This window comes from Asterias rubens, chromosome 7 (assembly GCF_902459465.1).
Source record: "Asterias rubens chromosome 7, eAstRub1.3, whole genome shotgun sequence".
Classification (NCBI taxonomy): Eukaryota; Metazoa; Echinodermata; class Asteroidea; order Forcipulatida; family Asteriidae; genus Asterias; species Asterias rubens.
The window spans coordinates 18,732,195-18,755,304 of record NC_047068.1 but is presented as its reverse complement, the minus strand read 5'-3'; the positions used below and the strand labels follow the sequence as shown (position 1 = coordinate 18,755,304).

Here is a 23,110-nt window from a genome sequence, read left to right as displayed (position 1 = left end):
TTTTTTACAAATACAAGCTTGTGGGTTAATAATGTAGCAATAAACACTGCCCGCTTGTGTGTACGTGCCGCAATGTATGGAAAGCTATTGTCATGAGTGCTTGGAGGTAGTTTATTCATTATTACCCGCACAATAATGTGTTGAGTTTGCACTTTGCCGACCAACACCGCCGTTCGGTGTGCACGTCATGTTGGCTGCAACTTTGCTGATTTGAACGCTAACTGCAGACCCACACACGTGAAAAAAACACCGACGGAGCAACATGGCGGTGAACAGCGTACATATCCACCGGTCCTCTCGTCTCTGTTATCGGTACCGCAGGGCAGTCTACGTGGCTACTTTCATTATTACCGTCCAGCTCGTTGCTGCTTGGACAATCTTCTTCGCTTTGGAGAATGCCGAGGAAAGAGGTAGACGGGACGAGATGGTGTGGTCGGCTGACCGGGAACTTGGAGGACGACCTGGAGGCAAGTTGAGTGGCGCTCTGCTGAAAGATACTCGGCAGGTAGGTTTTGTTTAGGGGTTAGAACTTGCCTACATCAAGTTTGAAGTTTTGAAAGGGCAAGGGGCATCAAGTCACTTTCTCCTTGGTTAAATAAGGGCTTAATATATTGTATTCTTACTTAGTCCATGGCATGGAGGCACTTGGTCATTGTTATTTGGAACATTTCAAGAGGCACCAACCAAGGAGGAGTAGGATGGGCAAGCGAAGAGGCAGTTGCATCTAGGAAATAGGCCTATCAGGGCTGCTGAGTACTGCATAAATAATTCCTGCATTCCTACATCCATTTACATAATAAAAGTAATAATTAATTTTGTCAAATTATCTGGCTTTCCTTCAATTTGGAGGGAAACATGGCGTATATTACCGTTCGTTACTAAATTCGGGGAAAAAACACCTTTTTTACAATTAAAAATACAATTTTTTCAACAGTTTGAAAATGATTTGGGTGCATAGGCCTATGACTCTTGTGCATACATTTTACAGTTGACTTATGTTCAAATGTTCTGTTAAAGTGCATTTAAAAACTGTGTCGTGAGTTGTCGTGAGGGGTCGTGAGTTGTCGGTATTTAGTGTGACCCCTGTAGCTTAATAACGTTCTCACTTTTAAGGCAGTGGACACTATTGGTAATTACTCAAAATAATTATAAGCATATAACCTTATCTGGTAATGAGCAATGGGGAACTGTTGATAGTATAAAACATTGTAAGAAACGGCTCCCTCTGAAGTAGCGTAGTTTTCGAGAAAGAAGTAATTTTCCACGAATTTGACTTCGAGACTGCACAATTAGAATTTGACTTCGAGACTGCACAATTAGAATTTGAGGTCTCGAAATCAAGCATCTGAAAGCGCACAACTTCGTGTGACAAAGTTTTTTCTTCTTTTTCCTTTATTATTATCTCTCAATTTCGATGACCGATTGAGCTGAAGTTTTCACATTTTGTAATTTTGTGCATGTTTGGATACATGAAGTGAGAAGACTGGTCTTTGACAATTACCAATAGTGTCCAGAGTAAGGATCCTGCCGAGTTGTAAACAGAAATGTAAACGTAACAATACCAGTAAAGTCATACATTATAAAATAAGATACATCTTTTGTTAACTTATTTTTTTAGGAAATGGCTTAAATTATAATATAAAGCCAATATTTTGGGGCTATTTTACTGGAATGTTTTGTTGACATCAGTCTTATTTTAGTCGCCATAGCTGACCCCCCCCCCCCCCCCCCACCAATGCCCAAAATGCTAAATTTACAAAGTACAAGGAAGTCGTACCACTTGGCTTTGAAAAATGGTTCTATAAGTCTTATAAGATCACTTCCCTACTCCTAAAGCTATGAGGGTGTTTCAGCTTTTGATAGCGGAACAAACCTCTGTAACATTCTAGGAGTATGCTTTTTAAAAACAATTTTTCCTCCATGCTTAAACACATCTAGTTGCGATTAAGCGTAACCCTCCTCCTGCCATCGGGAGGAGGGTTACGTTATCACAACTAAAACACATCATCCTAATCCCTACATTTTAAAATTACTGTATGATGATTGGGTTTACCATGGGTTTACCATGATTATTTCAACCAGACTATGATGTTTAGAAAATGACAACTAAAAAGCCCAGTAAAACTACATTAAAAACATAGTGGTCCGCCAGTTTGGGTTGGGACAAACACTTCCTTACGTGCTTGACTCCACCAGGAGTTTTATGTAGTAACTATCCAGGTCCAGATCCCGCTAAATCACTACCATGAAAAGCTCATTAAAAAGTCACCACACAAAAATATTACTGAAGCAGTAGGCCTACAGCTATAATATAAAGTAGCCCACCTGTTCCATTGTACGCACTCAGCAATGGATTTTGAAATCTGTTTTGTGTAGTTTTCTCTCACAAATGGAGTTTTTTTAACTGTTGTATGGGTAGCGTCTAGGCTAGTACCACTCTGTTTTATTCAACGAGGCAAGTTGGAAAGAGAGCATTGTGTGTATGATAATGAACCAAAACTGTAAGCAAAGCTGTTCTAGAGAAAGGGTTACCTCTAGGGTAACATTTTTGTTGCCAAAAGCCCAATGCAAAGGTCATACTGAATCCACAAGAACTTTACTGTTGGTTGTTGGTTGTTGGAATGACAAATCTGCAACAAACCAATACATGTACATGTATGTGCTTCCCTTAACTAAAGTGTGTTCTTAGATTTCCTTTAAATGAAATATAACAAAGCCTGAACTCGAGCAATGAGCTTTTAGTGTAGATGTGTGTGTGCTTATTTGTTGGGGTGTCAAATTTATAACAAATTATTGACATTTTGCAGTTACTTTGCACTTACTGTGACCTAATAATATAATAAGTGTCCTGGGGCCATGTGGACCGACTTAACACTTTCAGATGCAAGTTGTCTACGTCATGGATCACAACATTTAAACCCTGCAGCAAAAGAATGCTCAGCAGACTTTCAGATATGCAGAGACAAATTACTTAACGCAGGTTGTATCATTCTCACGCATGGTATGCCAACGTAATGACAGGAGTTGCCCTCCTGCTCTAGCCCCTCCCAAATGTCATCTGAAATACACATGTTTCTGTCTTGTGCAAAGTATTGCTTTAATAATATAGTTTCATGCCCTGAAGTATGTCTTGAAAGGGCACAGCAATTTTTCTCCCGTAGTGGGTAAAGGGCATAACATTTCTATGTCAGAGGACCATTGAAATGTATATCATGGAATTTTTCAAAGGGCACAACAGCAAAAAGATAGGGCACCAGAGCAATTGCTTTGGGTTGCAAGTATTTTTTTTTAGGCCTTTGTTTTACCAACTAAGACTGTGATGGTTCCACATTTGTACTCACGTTTACATCGTTTTGGTTCAATAATCATTACAAAATGGGAGCGTCAGATGAGACGTCTGGTTCTGTAGCTGAAACTTTTTTCCAGTTAATAATTAGGACGTCATAATATGGGAGCGTCAAAATGGGAGCGTCAGATGAGACGTCTGGTTCTGTAGCTGAAACTTTTTTCCAGTTAATAATTAGGACGTCATAATATGGGAGCGTCAAAATGGGAGCGTCAGATGAGACGTCTGGTTCTGTAGCTGAAACTTTTTTTCCAGTTAATAATTAGGACATCATAATATGATAATTTCATTGTTAATGTTTGTTACCCTTATAAAACAAATGTGCTTAAAAAGCATGGTGTACTTTCTTGAGTTCTGTGAGAAAAAATCCAAAGGCAAATCACTAGGATTCAAACCCTTGACCTTTGCATTGCTAGACTCTAGCCATAGCAAGTTGGACCTACTGGTTTTCCTCCCCCCTTTTTCCCCATTCAATCTTTGGGGTGCATTCGTTGGCCTTGAACTTCCCTGTTGATTGGGGCACAGCAATTTGCCTCCGGTAAGGAGCACTCTATGAGGGAAAATGTAAGTTTGTTGGAACCTTGCAGGGTGCACCACAGCAAAGGCACAGGGCACCACTGCAAGTGCCATGGGCTATTATTTTGAGACCTGGGCCCAATTTCATAGAGCTGCTAAGCGCAAAAATTTGCTAAGCATGAAATTTCTTCCTTGATAAAAACAGGATAACCAGCCAGATTTCCACGTGATTTTCAGGATAAGCAAACAATAGCTGAATACCAGTTACAAGCAATATGCAACAAATGGAAATTTGTTCAATAATCCTGTTTTTATGAAGGAAGAAATTTCATGCTAAGCACATTTTGGTGCTTAGCAGCTCTATGAATTTGGGCCCTGTATACATACATGTAGCTAGTCAAGTAAGGTATGTCCCAATGTGATCTTGTTTTGTGTACTGAAGAAAGTACAGACAGTAGAAAAGATGGCAACACATTTTACTCAACACATTTAGCATTATTAAACACACTCAGTGTCTTATCTTGTGATACAAACATAAACAAGGTTCAATATTTCCCTGCTCTAGATTTTTTATTAAAAGCTTGTCAGATTTAATGAACCATTTTTTTTTTTAATTTCACTTTTTACACTGAAATGTAAAGTTCTGAAGAGTGCCTGCAGCTCTTCTCAATAAATAAGGGAGGGAAATTTGTACAGGTACTACCCCTACTCGTATTTCTTAAAATGAAGGGCTAGATGTCATTTTAACGAGCCTGTTGTCTGTGCTTGGGTCATCATATTGTCATTGGATCCTGGCCTAGATCTGAAGATTAGTCGTCTGAATTATTCTCCTTTCTGGCAAGAAACTACATGTACACTTAAAATCTGGTAGTGAAAGTACACTTGCAGCAGGTAGGTCAAATTTTATGGCTGATTTGGGCCAATTTTTTTGTGTTGAATGAAAAACTGCCAATTGAAATAGTGGTTAAATTGAAACTTAAAAAAAGCCTAAAAATGCTTTGCCACACAAACACAAAACAGATCAAAAAAATTAACTCTAGTCTTAACTCTAGTCACACTAGGGCTTTTGTTCCGCGTTGGCATTTTCATGAATTCTTAACTAAACTTCCCCTTGGATAAAGTGCTCTATCCGGTTCGACACCATGCATAATGTGATACAGTCCATTTTACACAAATCACATTCGTGTCCAACACAGATTTTTGGAGTGCGAAAAGGCCTATACAGTTAGTGTTATGTTGCTCTTATGGGCTGTTATGTAGAAAAAAGACACATTGAGCACCAAACAGTCATGTAAGAACCAACATTCATGTACAAGATCAACTTTCCAAGTCTAGCGTCATTTCCTCACCAAGCTGGTAAACATTAGTAAATGACTCGCAGTATGTGGCTGTGTGTGTGGGTAACGGGTGAGGACAGAGTTGGCCCCCATACAAGGAAAGTAATTTGAGTTTAAATTAGACGTATTAGGTGTCTCAGTCATCAAGCACTCACTCTATTCACTCACACTGATTGGGTCCGACCATGGTCCGACCTGTACTTTCTCCAAATTGAAGACATGATCATTGATATGGTGAATGAGGTAATTTGGCTGTGAATCTTGTTTAGTTGTTAAAGGAACATTACAGAATTGGTTCTTGCAAATGAAACAGTATAGTTGGCTACAATCCCACTTGAGTTATATGCCTGTGATTTTTGTGTGTGCAGAGTTCGGAAAAGTACTGAGTATACAGGGCTCACACATTAGTGTGTCCATAAAACCAACATGAATGTTCTTTATCCGCAAATTTAACAAATTTGTTGCTGGTAGTGTAAGCACTTTGTAATCCACCATACATATTAACTCACAAACCTGTAGAAGTTTGAGATCGATCGGCTATCTGGGTCACGAGAAAATAGTGAAAAACCGGGTACACATTTTGCATGACATCGATTTGAAAAAAAAGAATAAAACACTCACTGAGCGATAAGCTCCAAGTGAGAAATTAGTTTTATTTATTTTTCACCAAATATGACATTTCAGAAATATTTTAAGGGACGTTTCTACTATCATCATCATTAGACCGTAGTTAAATGTATATCTGTGATCTTAGACAATTTTTTTCTTATTTTTCAATAACTGCGATGTTCCTTTAAATGATGGCCGTTTTATCCAGAAAGGAAATGATTGCTGGGGAAATGGTGATATTTCACATCTCAAATTTCCAGTAATGACGATTTGTTGTAAATGGTACATTGTGTGCAGTCAATAATGTCCAATCAGTTTGTCAGTTCATATTGCAAAGCTAATGATGTCAGTTTCCAGATTGGAATTAAAAGGAAAGGATGCAATGGAGACCATTACTTCTTGTTGCACTGGGTTTATGGTTTTTCTCTGTGATTTTACCTGAATTTTTATTCACAGTTGTGGAATTTGGACATGATGCAATTTTCCTCTTGTTTTTGTTTGTAGATCAACATTGCCTTATTTCCTTTCTGCCTTAGACCTGCATTGTACATGTCTAAGATGCACCAAATGTACATACACACACCCTGTACACACACACATTTTTGTACACTGCACTTGATTTAAAGTGGCATACTCTTGATTTTCTCCTGAAAATCCCCAAAAGGTTTTAATTTTTCTCACACTGAACTTTTACAGATCTTATTTCTTAAAGCATGGAGGTAGAAAAAATCAATCGCTGATGTTTTTCCCGCTTAATAATTGGGTCTCAAATGAAATGCAAGGTAATATTCCTCAACTAGCTGAAAATAGCTTTTTATCTAACTTTAAAAGCTTCTCATCACACAGGAGTGTATTACTCCCTGATGTGAATGATTAGCAACATGTGCTCCCATTGGGCTGCCTGCCGTTGCTGCATGTTCCAAAGGAGTTGAGAAAGTTTTAAGACTGTTGAAGGCACAATGAGCATGGGTAGTGGTAATAAGAGGCAGTACCTCAAAATTAAAACAAGTCGTACTCTTTGATAACTACTTCTCTAGCACTGTGGATACTGTTCCCAAAAACTCATTCGCACCTGTAAACTCTATAGGTTAAAAAAAAAGGAAATTTCTAAGATCTGGATCCGAGACCCGTTCCCACTGGACCCTGCATTGATCTCCCAATTCGAGAATAGGGTGATCAAGACCCCGAAAGGGCGATCAAAGGGCGATCAAAGAGAAATAAGCTCCAGTGGGAACGCGAGGGCAATCAGGATCTGACCGTACAATTTTGATCCTCCTCGGGAGTAGGATTAAAGCTGGATCTGATCACCCTTGTGGATTAATGGGCAATCAAAAGTTTATTGGGAACGCAAAGGGCGATCAGACCCGCAATTTGTTAGCTTTTGAACAAACTTCCTTTCTCAAAAAGGGGGATCAATGCGCGATCATATTCAAGTGGGAACGCGACCGCGATTTCACGCCTGCAACTAATCTTGTTGCGGGATCCCCATCTCGCAATTGTGGATCCAGTGGGAACGCGGTCCAAGTTGCAGACTTTTTTTGTCAGCATTGATTATCATCTCTGTCTATTATGAAAACCAGTTTAATTGTGAGCCTGTGACCTTGGCCCTGGAACTGGTGTACTTTTGTTGTGTACAGCCAGGGTGGCTGGTTGTGTCTGCAGGCTGTACACATTGTACCCAGATATGTGATTGTAACAGCATGTGACTGCACTGCCATTCTGTGGTTAACTTTACCTACCTACTGGAAATACCTCCTACCAGTGTAGTAATCAATTTTAACACACAAGGGAGTAAGGAAGTTTGATAGTTGTGTGTATGTAGTACATACTGACTGCTCGCCTAACTTTTTCCAAACTTTTCTTACAAGCTGTAAGTTTCAAAGTTTCTCATTCCCAGACATACATTAGGCATTTCAGAGTGCTTTGGTCAAACTGTAAACTTTTGGATCCTGAATGCCCAACAGTTTTGATAAAAATCATAATAGAAACCTGAGCCTCATTTCTTTTCACTTTTTTTGGGGGCCTCCCAAATATCAAGACAATTGGTGCATTAAAGGCACTGGACATTGTTGGTAATTGTCTAAGACTAGTCTTCTCACTTGGTGTATCTCAACGTATGCACAAAATAACAAACCTGTGTAAATTTGAACTCACTTGGTCATCGAAGTTGCGAGACATCAATAGAAAAAAAACACCCTTGCCACACGAAGTTGTGTGCTTTCAGATGCTTGATTACGGGACCTCAAAATCTAATTCTGAGGTCTCAAAATCAAATTTGTGGAAAATTACTTCTTTCTAAAAACTACGTTACTTCAGAGGGAGCTGTTTCTCACAATGTTTTTTCTCACAATAGCTCTCCATTGCTCGTTACCAAGTAAGTTTTTATGCTAAAAATTATTTTGAGTACATGTAATTACCAATGTTGTCCAGTGCCTTTAATTTCAGTGCACCTATTCCTTTGATGAAAATTTTTCCACGTTTACTAGAATCATGCGATGCATAAGGTTCGATTTTTGAACTGCAGTGTCTTGTAACAGTTCTTCAGGGACCATGAATGTGTTGACATGAGTTCAGGACATAACTTCACTTTACCCACAAGAGGCTAGTGTTGGATTTCAGACATCTGCTCACAAAAATTCAAAGTTATTACCCGTCTACATTGAAACTGTTTTGTCTGGAGGGATGAGAGATTTTATTACCCTCCCTTGGCACAATTTCATAAAAAGTACATCATGTACAGGGAGCGATTTCATCCATAAATTTTTCACAGCAAAATATGTTGACTGAATTTATTTTGTGCACACTGAATTCTAATATTGAATAGCAAATGGTGATTTTTGAGCAGCAACTGAAACATGTTGAGTAGCATTTTGCTCTGCTATACAAGGGTTATCGTTCACTGATGTAAGGTAATAAGCTCTATCCCTGGCCAGTCACTAAAAAGTTGAGGCTAAACCATGCCCATGACTCAAGATGGAAAACTCATAAATGAGGCCCATGGTTGCATACTAAAAGATTTCTGTATTTCATTGATGTACCTGGGCATTATAAATCAGTAACATTGCTTGGGTGACTAGAAGTTTGTCCTTGGTGCTTGTACAGGAGCCTGCACTACAACCTTCTTCTACTGGTGTAGAAAAATGAAGATGTCAGCAAAATGGTGCATTAGTTTGCTTTGCTGTCCATTCATGTGTTTCTGTACAGAGATTTGGGACTCAAGATGGAAAACTGATAAATAAGCCATCATGGTTGCATAATATAAGATTTCTGTATTTCATTGATGTAGGTACCTGGGCATTATTTATTGACCTTGCTTGGGTGACTAGACATTTGTCCTTGGTGCTTGTACAGGAGCCTGCACTACAACCTTCTTCTACTGGTGTAGAAAAATGAAGATGTCAGCAAAATGTTGCTTAGTCTTCTACCATTACATGTACATTGCTTTGCTGTCAATTCCTGTGTTTCTGTACAGAGATTTTGGTCTCACTCATCACTTGCAGAAATAGTATAAGATTTTGAATTCGGCTTCATGAGTTAGCCATATTGGTACTTTAAAGGGAAGGTACACGTTTGGTAATACTCAAAACAAATATAAACTTAAAAAACTGTCTTGGTAACGAGCATTGGGGAGCTGTTGGTAGTATAAAACATTGTGGGAAACGACTCCCTCTGAAGTAACGTAATTTTTGAGAAAGAGGTAATTTCTCAGTAAAATAATAAAAGACTTCTAGCTAGAAGTCTTTTATTCCTATCTGAAAGCACACAAATTTGTCCAACAAGGGTGTTTTCTCTTTCATCATTTTCTCGCAACTCCGATGACCAATTGAGCTCAAAATTTCACTGGCTCGTTATTTTATGCTTATGATGGGATACACCAAGTAAGGACACTGGTCTTTACCAAACGTGTACCTTCCCTTTAAAGGGAAAGTGTATGCTTGGTAATCACTCCTAAAATTAATAGCAATAAAAACGGTTGGTTAGAAGCCTCATATAGCCGCTTTGGATAGACTCATTTTGAGAAATATTTCACTCAGAAGTAATGTTATTATAAATTATCACTAGTGCTGGGCGAATAGTGAAATTTTGGTATTCGGATACAGCTGGCCAACTATCCGAAATTACCGGATATTCGAATAGTTTTTTTCGCCACTAGAGGGCGCTTTTAAAATAAAATTAAAATAAAAAAAAGAATGTAATGTTTGCACTGTCCGTATACGGAGCGTGACAAAATGATATTTCACAATACGCACTGTGTAATAAAAACAGAGGAAGTAGGATATAAAACAGAGGTTGTAGCATATATGTTTTTATCCCCCTAGTAGTTCGAGCATCTGATTGTTGGATTAGTGCGTACTGGAAGATAATGTTAAAAGATCAGTTTTCAAACCCCCAAATTTGAATCTGAGAAGTGTACTATTGTAACGCTTCTCAGATTGTGTATTAATAAATTATTATGGATATTATTCTCTTCCTACAGGGACATAAATATTATTCCTGGATACTTTTTTAAATGAAATGTGTGCAGTAGTCAAAACAATCAAACAGTTCAAAAACCAAAGGTATACTTTGCAATAACGGGAAGCAGGTACTTAGAGTAACCTGCAGTGTAAACTTGACTAGTCCTGAAGGATTTCCACTTTCTTATGAAATACCACCAAAGGCTCAGTTGTCGGCTGCTTAAGCAGAAAATGCTGCATTTGCTGCTATGCAAACATTTATAGGAAATTTACTGGCACATGTATATGTATTGTTAGTAATTTGGCAACTTTTTTTGTTCTTGGCTTAATTTTTTGCATTTTAATAGCAGTTTATAGGGCCCTGGATTTTGGGCGTCAGGAGTGGACAATTTAAATCCTTACTGTTATAAAACCCTTTGCCCACCAATTGTTTTGACATAAACAAATCACTGAAATGCATTAATAATAATCATTTGTTTTACAATAATTCACAGTACATGTAGGTTTGTCAATTGCAACCATATAAAATGGACTTATAGTCATTGTAGTAGATTGCACATCCACCAATTTGTTTATTTTTGGTCATTTCTCCACTTCCATCTCTCGTTCATTTACCTTTTCTATCTTTCTATCCTTTTTCATTTTGCAGAAGCAACCAATGGACAAGCTGCAGTTTGCCTCCATCAAAAACAACAACATTAGTAACAGAGAGGTGAGTTCGAGTCATCGAAGTAAAAATATGGAATCTAAGGGTATATCTGTTTTTGGAATAATGTGAGCTAAAAAATTGGGTCATTCTTTTGTTATGAGTGATGACCCTATTTTAAAAACTATTTCTATTGAAAAGCCTTCTTATTATAAATGTGGTAAATGTTTTATTTTTTATTTTATATATTTAGAATGAAAGTATATAAACAAAATGTCCATCTCTAAAACTCATCTCAAGGGAAGTTTTGTAAATTAAAATTTTGCCTAATGTGGATGGATTCAACATTCTTGATGATCACCATTACAGTTTTTTTCGCTAGCTGTATTCAGCTAAAACTTTCACATGTGACGTTTTTTTTAATTATAGTTTCTTGATCATTTTGCCTATAAATTATCATTATTTGATGGAAATAAATAAATAAATAAATCTATGCCCCTATCTTCAAAGCCTGCTGAGTTAGAACCAGCATGAGGATGGGAAATTCAGGCACATGTAGCTAACTTGAACAAACACCTGGTATGAAAATATGATTTGCAGAGACCTTATCGCAAATACCAATGCACAAGCGCAGACTGTTGAATGAGGTGCATTGTGGGATATATATGGATCAAATTTGGATACCAGCAAGACCACAATGCACTTAGTTCCAAGCTTTACGTGCGCGCCCCGGTATTTGCGAAAAGGTCTATTCTCAGGATGCTGTTTTCTAGGAATGTGCACTTAGGGACTCCTCTGTGATAGTTGATTTGAAAATAGTTGAACCAGCGTGTTGTCCTTAAAGGGAAGATGCAACAGTCATTTTGGGAACGTTGAGTCCTTTTTACTTGCTTTCACTTTTGGTGAAGAAAAGTTCTTCCCCTTTCATAGTTGTACCTAGACTGGTACCATGTTCTTATCACCAAGGATAATTACAGGTATTGGCTTTATATACACACATAAGATTTAACTGCGAATCATCAGAACCATGAGGGCCATGTAAAATGATGCGAGGTCAAAGTTGATTATGGACATGGGCTCAACAGCAGATCTCTGGCATAATTCACAAGCCTTGAAGTGTGATGTTAGATGTTCAGGCTAAGTTGTACTTTATCCCATTATCCTTATATTATCCTCTTTGCTAACATGAAGGATTTAGAAGGAGAGGGGTTGTTCGTCCCAATAACAATTGCTTAAAGCACTGGGTCAGGCATTCCGAATCCAATCTTAAATCAATCAAGCTCACACGTAATATGTTGAGACTAGGATTGAGGTCACATGAAGGGGAATGGTATGGATATTACAAATCCCATAAATATTCAAAATCTCATAAATATGTCTATGCTCATAAAGATTTAGTGGTCCTTGTAATCATTTGACTTGAAAATCCAGACAAATTTCCAGATAGACAGACAGACAGACAGACAGAAAAACAAACAAGGTCACCAGTAGCTGTGTGTGACCTTTGTGCAGTAGTAGTTGGCAGACGTCTGTCGGGGACGACAATGTCAAGTTTAGATGCATCTTCCTCTGATTATCAATTTGCCGTGTTCCTTTGTTTCACTGCCAGAAATATTTGTTGGAATTTTTCACTTAGAAAAGTGTTTTAATCAAACTGATAATATTTATGTGGTTTTGTTTTGAAATGTACACTGTAGGATGTCAGATCAGATCATGACCTTTACCTTGACCCTTTTGGCTGAGTGGAAGTTGGTCAAATCTTGTGGCGGTTTTTGGTTTAGGCCAAATGCAGCCACTTTGGCCTCTACATTTGTAACTTTACTTGACAAAGCAAGGAACTGCGAATGATCGTCAAATATATTTATACCTTCTTGACCTTTGGATTTTTGAAAGAATTATTTGCCCATCACAAAACTGTTTAAATGATGACAATGCAAACGGACCATAATAAAACAATTAAACAAATAAAGAAATGTTGCCGACAGCTTGAATTGAGAACCTATACATTGTAGGTTGCTTTCCTAGTCAAGGAGCATTTGAAACATCCCATGAGCCCTGGATTTTCTGGCCTGGATTCCTAGCCTTTTTTTGAAACCTATTAATTAGATCCAGCCAAAATCTGACCGCCGCCAAGAATAAATTCCCTTACGCTTAATTGTTTCTAAACCACTCAGCGTACGCCAAGGCACTATTTCAATATCAGGAATAACACTCCAGATTTCCTACGGGGTTTCATATTAACCATTGAGAACTTTTATTTCTTTCACGATTTGTCTCAATCGAAACCTTAATTAGATTATTACTCTTGGAGATTGAGAGTACGGGTGCTTGAAACAAAAATTGCCATCTGCTTTTTAAAAGTCAAGTTTTGGGTCCATAGTTGTGTTTGTTCTGAACTTCAGAAAAGTGGTTTTGTTTGCGGCAGGTTTGGGTATCTGACTCTGCAAATGTATTAACATGGATGTTTGGCAACACTGAACAAGCCAGTCACTTGGAGAGAATGGAACAGTGACAGTTGGTTGGTAGAATAAAGAAAAGAACTCAGAAACAAAAGGTTTATATCTAAAATATTTAAAAACACTTGCTCCCTCCCCCCTTAGAACCATTCCTCCCTCCTCTAAAGGCCCGGTCACACAGGCCCTGATAACGAGAACGAAAACGAGAATGATAAAAATGCATGCTCTCGATTGGTTGAATGGCATGGGGGTATTCTGCATGGAGCTGTTCAACCAATAGAATGCGTTCTCTTTGCGTCGTTATCGTTATCGTTTTCAGTATCACTGCAGTGTGACTTGGCCTTAACCAAAACTCTCTTTCCCCCAAATAAGATCAAATAAAAATCTTTATGTCATCATACCTAGTCGGAAAATCTTCTAAAATTTAATGGTGTGGTTTTATACACTCTGTTTGGTTGGAGCAATTATAAATTACCTTCTGTGGTTCACCTGTAAACTAATTAAGACTGTTTGGAAAATGTGTGTGTGGATGGGTCAGTGCATCAGCTAATGTAATTAACACTTCTGGCAAATGGTTTCTCTTGGTGAGGATAAAGTACGGCTGAAATAACACACAGGCCATGGATGCCATGACCTCTGTTGCCCCCGGTCTTTGCATTGGTGCCCCTTCAATTGTTTCAGGATGTGCCCTTCTGCAAAATGAAAATTGCTTTGCCCTCTCAAGGATGACATAACAGGAATTAAGCCTTGCACTACCTCAGTTGCCGCTGACCTTTGACATGGTGCCCTTCAATTGTTTCCCATAGACTTAAAGATTTTCCAAAGGAAGTGCCCTTCGTTTTTAAAATGGCCTTGCCCTCTCAAGGATGAAATAATATGATTTATGAATTGCAAATGGGGTGTAGTGGTAGAGCCCTATAGGGCGGTGGACTTAAGTTCTAGGTTGAATACTGGCCTGATCAGTTGCGACACCTGGGTCCTTGAGCAAGGCACTTTATCATAACTGCTTCTATCCAGCCAGGAGTACAAATGGGTACCGGCTACAGCTAGGGAGTAACCTGGGATGGACTGGCATTCTGTCCAGAGGTAATGGAAATATTCTTAGTTGTTTAATGCCAAGTTAACGGGATATAAACACCAACCTGATTATCCATACTCAGGCCTGATACTTCACGGCGATTGTCTCCATGCCTCCTGGCCATTGCCCTGGTGCCCTTGAAATGGAAAATTTCCTCATAGGGTGCCCTTTACCATGAAGAAATGCCTCATTGCCCTTGCCCTTTCCGAAACAAAGCATGACAGACTTGCATACTTCTTGCAACCTGTTTCTATTAGTAAAGCAGAACCCACACTAATGTGTTTCTTGCTCACTTACCCCCCACCCCAAATTGTCTAGTTACACAACTGGTTACCTAAGTCTTAAAGGCAGTGGACACTATTGGTAATAACTCAAAATAATTATTAGCATAAAACCTTACTTGGTAACGGTAATGGGAAGAGGTTGATAGTAAACAATATGTGAGAAAAGGCTCCCTCTGAAGTGACATTTTCAAGAAAGAAGTAATTTTCCATGAATTTAATTTCGAGACCTCAGATTTAGAATTTGAGGTCTCGAAATCAACCATATAACAGCACGCATCTTCGTCTGACAAGGGTGTTTTTTCTTTCATTATTATCTCGCAATTTCGACGACCAATTGAGCTCAAATTTTCACAGGTTTGTTATTTTATGCATATGTTGAGATACACCAAGTGGGAAGACTGGGCTTTGACAATTACCAATAGTGTCCACTACCTTTAAAGCATTCTCAATATCAGTATTGTACCAGTAGGTGAACCACCTTTGCTGTACTGTCCTGTGGTCGCAGCTATGCAAATGTGCCATACCATTACTCTAATAACCAAATTAAAAACATTGATTGTTCATCGAGGGGATATAAATTGCACGTTAATAGCTCTTTTAATTCGATTGAGCTGGCCTTATTAGCTGAGCCAGTCATCTGTAGTCTGTGTGTCAAGCCGCTATAATGTGATTTCACTTCTGATGATTTGATTAGTGTAATATAAGACGTGTATGGATGAGCTCTGGTATTGGTAGAAGCGAACAGACACTGGTAATAGAGGCTAGTGTAATTTCGGAAGCAAACATACGCTGGTAATGAAGATGAATTTGTGCCTATGGTTACCATAGACAGTGACGTGGAATTTGGTCGTCATTCGTGGAAGGAATGGAATGTCTGCTGATATGTGGAAATAAGTTTGATTTTATCATCAACAGCAATTAGAATAAAGAGACGAAGAACCTGTGCGCATGGCAATGATGCATACATTTCTCTGTTCATCTCTGATCATCTCTCAGTTGTTACTATCACTCAGTGCATGCCTTCTTCGATACTGAAGGGCAAAGCATTTCTCATAGGGGTAGATCTGCGCTTATGATCACCATTCTCCGCTTGCAGGGCAAGCACTGAATTTCTGTGTTAGCTGTGTGAGCAAATAATGCCTAGTAACGTGGACTACGCATACGCACAAGCCAACATTCCCCTCTAACCTGTGAGTTCACTTGACGTAAGTGTGGAATTCCTTGCTTCCGCAAGCGCTGATTCTTTGCTCACAGTAAGCAGTGCCTGAAGATGGGCCCTGTATGTGTTCCCTAGGCCCACATAGACTTGATTTGGTCAGCCACCTTCCTGTACATCATTCAGTGCACAACATTGTTCTTAACATTTTTTGAGCAGTATATCAGTGTAAGCATTTGTATGAACATTCAATTACAAACAGTAGTCCGCAAGTTTTTTCACTAGTCTGAATTTATCTGCAAGAATTTGTTAACCAAATATTAACTAACTTTATTCATCCATGTATTTTCCTCTTACAACAAATACCGGAGTTACTAATATCACTATACATGATGAAGCTGTTGCAGTTGACTGGAAAATTGTTGTAGTCAAACAGCATCAGGGACAACAGATTCAAAAATCAATGCAATGAACCCATGTTGCCGGAAAATCTATGTTTTTTTAAACTTCGTAAGTGGTTCCATGTTTATTTAAATTTCTCACTTTGAACTTGTGGTTTCCCGTACTTCAAGGTTAGATCCACAATCGTTCACACATTTATTTTGACTACTTCCACATTTTAGACTGGCATGGATGGCTCACTAAATCTAGATGTGTTTTCAATTTGTTTGGGGAGTATTGGGGAACTGTTCCCCACAGCGGGTGACTGCAGTAGTCATGTAGTAGTCATTCACTGATGACCATCTTTAAAATTAAGTGCAAATCTGTGAACACAAATATTTTTGATCTACCAATAATGCGCACACTTAAAGGCACTGGACACACTTTGTAATTGTCAAAGAACATAATCATCGCGCGCTTGGTGTATCCCAAAATAAGCATCAAATAACAAATCTGCATAGATTTGTGTGCTTTCAGATGCCTGAGAAAGGCTTCATGCTTGATGTCTGAAGCCTTTATCAGAGTCACCTTTCGGGAGTGAAAAATTACCCCTTTCTCTAAAACCACGGTGTCATTCCACAATGTTTTGTCATATCAACAGCTCTCGAGTACTTGTTACAGAGTAAGTTTTTATGGCCGTTCATTACCAAAGTAATTACCAAAGGTGTAACCTTCCCTTGAGGGGTTCTCTGAAATGCAGCCGAGGTTTCAATCTGCTCATTATTCCTAACCCCAGGAGAAGTAATCCTGTTTGACAAATCCAAAAAAGTACAAAGTGATTTGTTTTAAATTGATTGATTCATTTGATAAAGATAAGATTTAATTTTGGTATCAATCGGTCTAGCTTAGCCGAAACATGTATTTGATATTAATTTTAGTTTTTACCCTTACACCAATATGTGAGGGTAAAAGGGTAAGAGTAAATCAAAACTAATATTGTTTAACATCTAAACGACATTTGATAAATGGAAATGACGCAGGGGATAAATCATCGTTTAATTTGCGTATTCATGTTCTATTTATGTGTGAATGGAAAAAACGCGAGTGCCAAGCGAATAATTTAGAACTTGTGTTTGACATCACAATTTGCATTGTTTTGCCCCGGGCTGTTTTAATCATTTGCCGAGTGTGTAAACTACGATTTAGTCTGTGATTAGAAATCCTATTGAGGGGAAGGCTGGCTGCACTAGCCAACCCAGATTCACACTGATAGAGGACACTCGTACGTAGCATGTAGATGTATAGGAAGGCTTTCCCGTTAAGAAAACGATTTCTCTGTGGATGGCCTGAGGTAATATGCTTGGTGGGTTTTTTTTCCTCATAAAAGAAAAGGCGTTATGGTCGTGGTAGATTGATCCTATCACTATATGTTTTTTTATTTGTAAGCTCGATAAGAAAATTATTTTTCATAGAAAATTAATTTTTGGTTTAGCTTTACACCAATGTATGTCAGCACTGTCTACTCAGTACTTTCCCAATTTCTGTGAAAAAAAATCACAGGCATATTACTCAGTTGGGATTCCAACCCACGACCTTTGCAATTCTAGAGCAGTGTCTTAACACCTAGACCACCTATAATGTGGATTGCCCGGTAGCTAGAGGCAGTTCTAATCCTATGTTTTAAAGGCAGTGGACACTATTGGTAAATGTCAAAGACTAGCTTTCACAGTTAATAACATCCCTGTGAAAATTTGAGCTCAATTGGTCATCAAACTTGCGAGATAATAATGAAAGAAAAAAACACCCTTGTTTCACGAAGTTGTGTGCGTTAATGTGGTTGATTTCGAGACCTCAAGTTCTAAATATGAGGTCTCGAAATCAAATTCGTGGAAAATTACTTCTTTCCCGAAAACTGTGGTACTTCAGAGGGAGCCGTTTCTCACAATGTTTTATACCATCAACCTCTCCCCATTACTTTTCACCAACTAAGGTTTTATGCCAATAATTATTTTGAGTAATTACCAATAGTGTCCACTGCCTTTAAAAGCAATTCCTTCAATACATAAAAAGATGGAAATATATCGGTACATATAGTTACTGAACAAAAATGATTTAATTCAACTGGGAACCCAACTGATTATAAAATAAAAAACAGTGACAAGCCTGCAGAGAAATTTATCCATCTGAAATAACAAATACTAGGTTCTTAGCGCAGAACATTCTAGTAGTTAGAACATTATCCCTTTTCATCCGGCATACTTCAACCATATCCTTAAACTTTCTCAGCTCCCCAGGGAGTATACACCCCCAAGCTACTTTCATTAGCGTGTTGGGATAAATCCAATGGGATGAGGTCTCAGCCCTCACAGCTTCCTTTTTGTACACCTGGGTTAAGAGAAGCAATTTGTGGTTTTACATGTAAGTGTCTTACTCAAGGACTCCAGTGTTGTGACCAGGATTCATTCAAACCCACACTACAAGTATAAAAATTGAATTTCCCATTATAAAAAAGTTATTAGTTTATTATTATTTTAAGTTGTAGACAACACTATTTTTACAAGTAGGCTAAACATACATTTTGTTGTAATTTTGGAACATTATCATTTGTCATGTAAAAATGCTATAAATTTTAATGACTTTTTATATTAAAGGCAGTGGACACTATTGGTAATTACTCAAAATAATTTTTATCACAAAACCTTTTTTGATTACGAGTATTGGGGAGAGGATGATAGTATAAAATGTTGTGAGAAACGGCTCCCTCTGAAGTGACGTAGTTTTTGAGAAAGAAGTAGTTTTCCGCGAATTTGATTTCGAGACCTCAAGTTTAGAACTTGAGGTCTCGAAATCAAGCATTATGAAATCACACAACTTTGTGTGAGAAGGGTGTTTTTTTCTTTCATATATATCTCGCAACTTTGACGACCAATTGAGCTGAAATTTTCACAGGTTTGTTATTTCATGCATATGTTGAGATACAGCAAGTGAGATCACTGGTCTTTGACAATTACCAATAGTGTCCAATGTCTTTAAACATTGAACACTGTCTCGTCGTTATGTTAACTTTGTCACACATCATTGCAACGCATTTGATGTGGCAATTTTTGCTGATGGGACTTTCTGTATGCTTGGATGAAAAACCTTTTTAGTAGGCCTACAATCGATGCTCTGTGTGCAACTTCTCCATTTTGGCCATTATTTCACAAACTGTAATGTGTTGACAGTGTGCACAGGGGCGTAGCAAATGTGTTTTCTTTGAGTGGGAAGGGGGAGGGGTTGTTAAAGGAATACTGTATGCCAATTCAACTTTCTTTCTGAGGAGTTAAGGAAGCCAATCTTCTCAAGAAGACATTCAGAGCACACTGGCTCTTTGCAGAACCACCACTACCCACTACAGAGAATTTTACATGGTGTCACCACAAACCTTACTTACAATGTAGCTTAAGCCTACTTGGTCACTGCCACGCGTCATACGCCTGCCGACTGATAAGCACCTAAAGTTTTTCTCAAAAGCTTCCAGCTTCGTGAACCACTTTACTTGGCTGAACAGAAAAGTTCAAATGCTTGACGCTGCTCGAAGTCCATAACCTAGTTGCTAATAAAGATGGCGTCTATTTGGATCTATCTATTACTGAACTGCAGGATATGGATGTGTATAGATCACTGTTTTTATTTTAATGATCAAAGCAAGCAAAATACCGTTATTGAAAGTTGCATTATCCGCTATGAAAAAAATGTTTTAGAGTCCACCTTGAATTTTAAGCAGTACTGTTTGTCGAAGCCATCTAAAGGTAAGGAAATGCGGTTGAGACCCCTTGGAAACTTGTGAAGTGTGTCTTCAAGTTTGTTGGTCAATAAAATCAAGAGGTTTACCTGGCCACACTTAACCATATTTATCTTTCACCAAAACAAAATAGTGCGGGTGGCTAGAGGCACGCTTCTCCCACATTCCATTGTCTCATAGAGCTGCTTCAGTACAATAGTAGCTAAGCATAAAACAATTATGCTTACCAGACTAAGGTTACGAGCTAAACTACATGTACCATGTCAAATGTAAAATTTGTGACTGGTATCCTGCTCATTTCTGCTTAACAGACTATATTGGTGAAAGCAATATTTACTGCTTGAGCAGCTCTATGAAATTGGTCCCTGGTCACACTTAACCATATTAGTATTCCACAAAAACAAAATTGTGCTGGGTGGCTATCGGCAAGCTGTTTCCTTTTTCTGTCCTCTCAGTGTGGCTAGGGACAGGTGGCTGTGTGCTTTGCCTCCAGTGGGAATGGATTGGAACTTCAATCTCACCAATTATTATCGATGTCTTGCGGAAATATCTGATGCAAAAACCAATTTTGTGTTGCATCTTTATGCTATTTTTAGGCATTGGGGTTTTGTTTGAATGAGGGGAGAGGATACGAGCTGGTGTGGGGGGGGGGGGTGGTTAGGGACTTGGGGTAAAGTCTAGGGACCGAGATGCTGTGAGCGTTTTTAGAGACGGTGAATATTTACTGGTGATGGATCGTCAGCCCTTTGACAAAGAAGGAACAAGCCTTACTTGTTTGGTTATTTAAAATCTTTCTTAGACCAACCAAATCCACATGCTAGGCTTGGTCTGAGGTGGGATTCAAACCAGTGTTCATTGAGGTGAATAGCATAGCATGTTACCACTAACCCAACCTGATCCACAGGGTGGTTAAAGAACTGCAGTCATTTTTTTTTGTGGGTATTTAAAGCCCTGTTTGAGGTATGTGCTTTTTTAAATTTTTGTATGTAAGTTGCCAGACGCACGAGGCCTGAGAGGTGTTGGCTATAATTTTTTTTTTTTACAAAACAGTTTCTCAATTCAATTCAATTCGATTCGATTCAATTCACATTATTTATTTCAACACAGATTACAAGTAAAAAGTGAAAATTGTTTTCCCTGTGTGCATTCAAATTTGATACTTGGGCCTATATAAAATAAAATAAACATTAAATTTTAAAAACACAGAATTAATTACAACAATTTAGTATAAGCAATAAATAGGCTAGTTCAAATTTTAAACAGAGAGAAATGTTGTAAAAATCTCACCATCACTGATTAAAATGGAAAAACAACAACTGGCAGTGTAAGCACTTTATGTAATCCACCATATACATAAACTGACAAACCTGTAGAAGTTTGAAATCGATCGGCCATCTGGGTCAATGCATCAATGCCAAAATAAAAATGAATAAAACGCTCACTGAGCGATAAACTCAAAACGCGAAGTTAGATTATTTATTTCTCATCATATATGACATTTCAGACAGAAATATTTCAAGGGATGTTTTCTATTATCATCATCAGACCATGTAAGTTTTATGTAAATCTGTGATTTTTGTTTCATACCAATTCTGTTACGTTCCTTAAAGGACACAAGTGTCCTGATCAAACACCAGAGCTTGAATCCGGTGCTCTTGGTTAAAACCGCTCGGCCATGACACTCCATAATAGGAGACTTTCCAACGCTAGGCGGCAGCAGACATACCGGGTAAATTTCCATTGTTTACGTAGTTCTGAACATGCGCATAATTCTGAGAACAATGGATTTACCCGGTAAGTCTGCTGCCCTCTATCGTCCCAGAAAGTCTCCCATTGAAGTACATTATATTGAAGAAGTAATTAAAGCAAACCAAATGGTCCAAGTGTTAGTTGAGCCATAGAGAAAGGACCTTACTGTATGAATTGAACCATGCTTTATGGAGAATCCAATTATTCCAGTGTACATGTTTATGGCTTCAATTATGGTCAATACACCATGGAAACTAAATGTCAAAAGTTTTTTATTAATCAACAATACAGCAGTGCAAGGCCCAATTTGATTGCTTGCTTACCCCGGAATCCTGCACTCGCGACCACCATTCTTTGCTTACAGTGTATCTAGACATTAAACCAGTGTTTGTATGAGAGCGATTGGCTTCTGCCAGCTTTGTGTTTATATCCCCTTGTGGTTTTTGCTGAGTTCCCTTGATAGGAAGATCATCTAAACAAACAACTACACAAAGACCACTTAATAATGTGTTTACATCACAAATAACCAGTGATATTTGGTTTATAAATACACTGTAAATGTAATGAGCTTGTCTTTATTGTACACACTATTGGCTTGACTAAACTTGCACATCTATTATCAAATTCTTTTTTCGTTAATCCCTGAGATTAAACTGCAATTTAAATGTTAATTAGCAATCATCTCAATCATTCATTATCTCCTAATTACCTAGACACTTCCTAATTGCACAATAAGTCATAACCCCATAAAAAAACGCAAATAAGTCATATCCAACTGATGTGTTGAATAAATTATTTAGAATCCAGTTTGCAATGGATCGGGCGAATAGTTTACCTAAAGAAATGTTGTAATAATACCTATGTTGCCCCAACCCCTTCATATTCAACGTATTTTTTCGAAATTAATCTGTGGGTGAGCACGCGAAAATTGGAAACACCGCCAGTGATAGGTGAAAGGAAAAACGTTGAATTTTAGTCAGCAAAATTAGCCAAATATTTGGTTTGTTTTGAAAATTGGACAAACGAATTTACAGACCTTGAGTTACACGGAAGCCACAAACGCCCATGGCCTCTGTTGCCCTGGTCTTGGCCTTGGTGCCCCGTCAAATGTTTCCAATAGACCTTTTGATTTTCCAGCGGAAGTGCCCTTCGCAAAATAAAAGTGGCTTTGCCCTATCAGAGATGAAATTGATATAAGTCAGCAAAATGACTGAATGTTAGCCCTTGTTCGGTTTGTTTTAGTGCCACATACAAGTAGACCTTTATCATGGTGCAGCCGTCTTGAATTTCTCCCATTGATATCAATGTTAC

General features: G+C 38.2%; 1 protein-coding gene across 3 annotated transcripts in view; it reads left to right on the top strand.

The window, feature by feature from the left end:
• The window catches only part of LOC117292283 (xylosyltransferase 1-like), a 75,264-nt gene continuing 52,154 nt past the window's right edge, over positions 1-23,110 (top strand). For all 3 annotated transcript variants that reach the window (XM_033774284.1, XM_033774283.1, XM_033774282.1), the window contains exons 1-2: positions 1-505; positions 10,915-10,977. In XM_033774284.1, the coding sequence (XP_033630175.1) occupies positions 263-505; positions 10,915-10,977 (306 nt within the window). In that variant the 5' untranslated portion in view covers positions 1-262. The remainder of the gene's footprint in view (positions 506-10,914; positions 10,978-23,110) is intronic.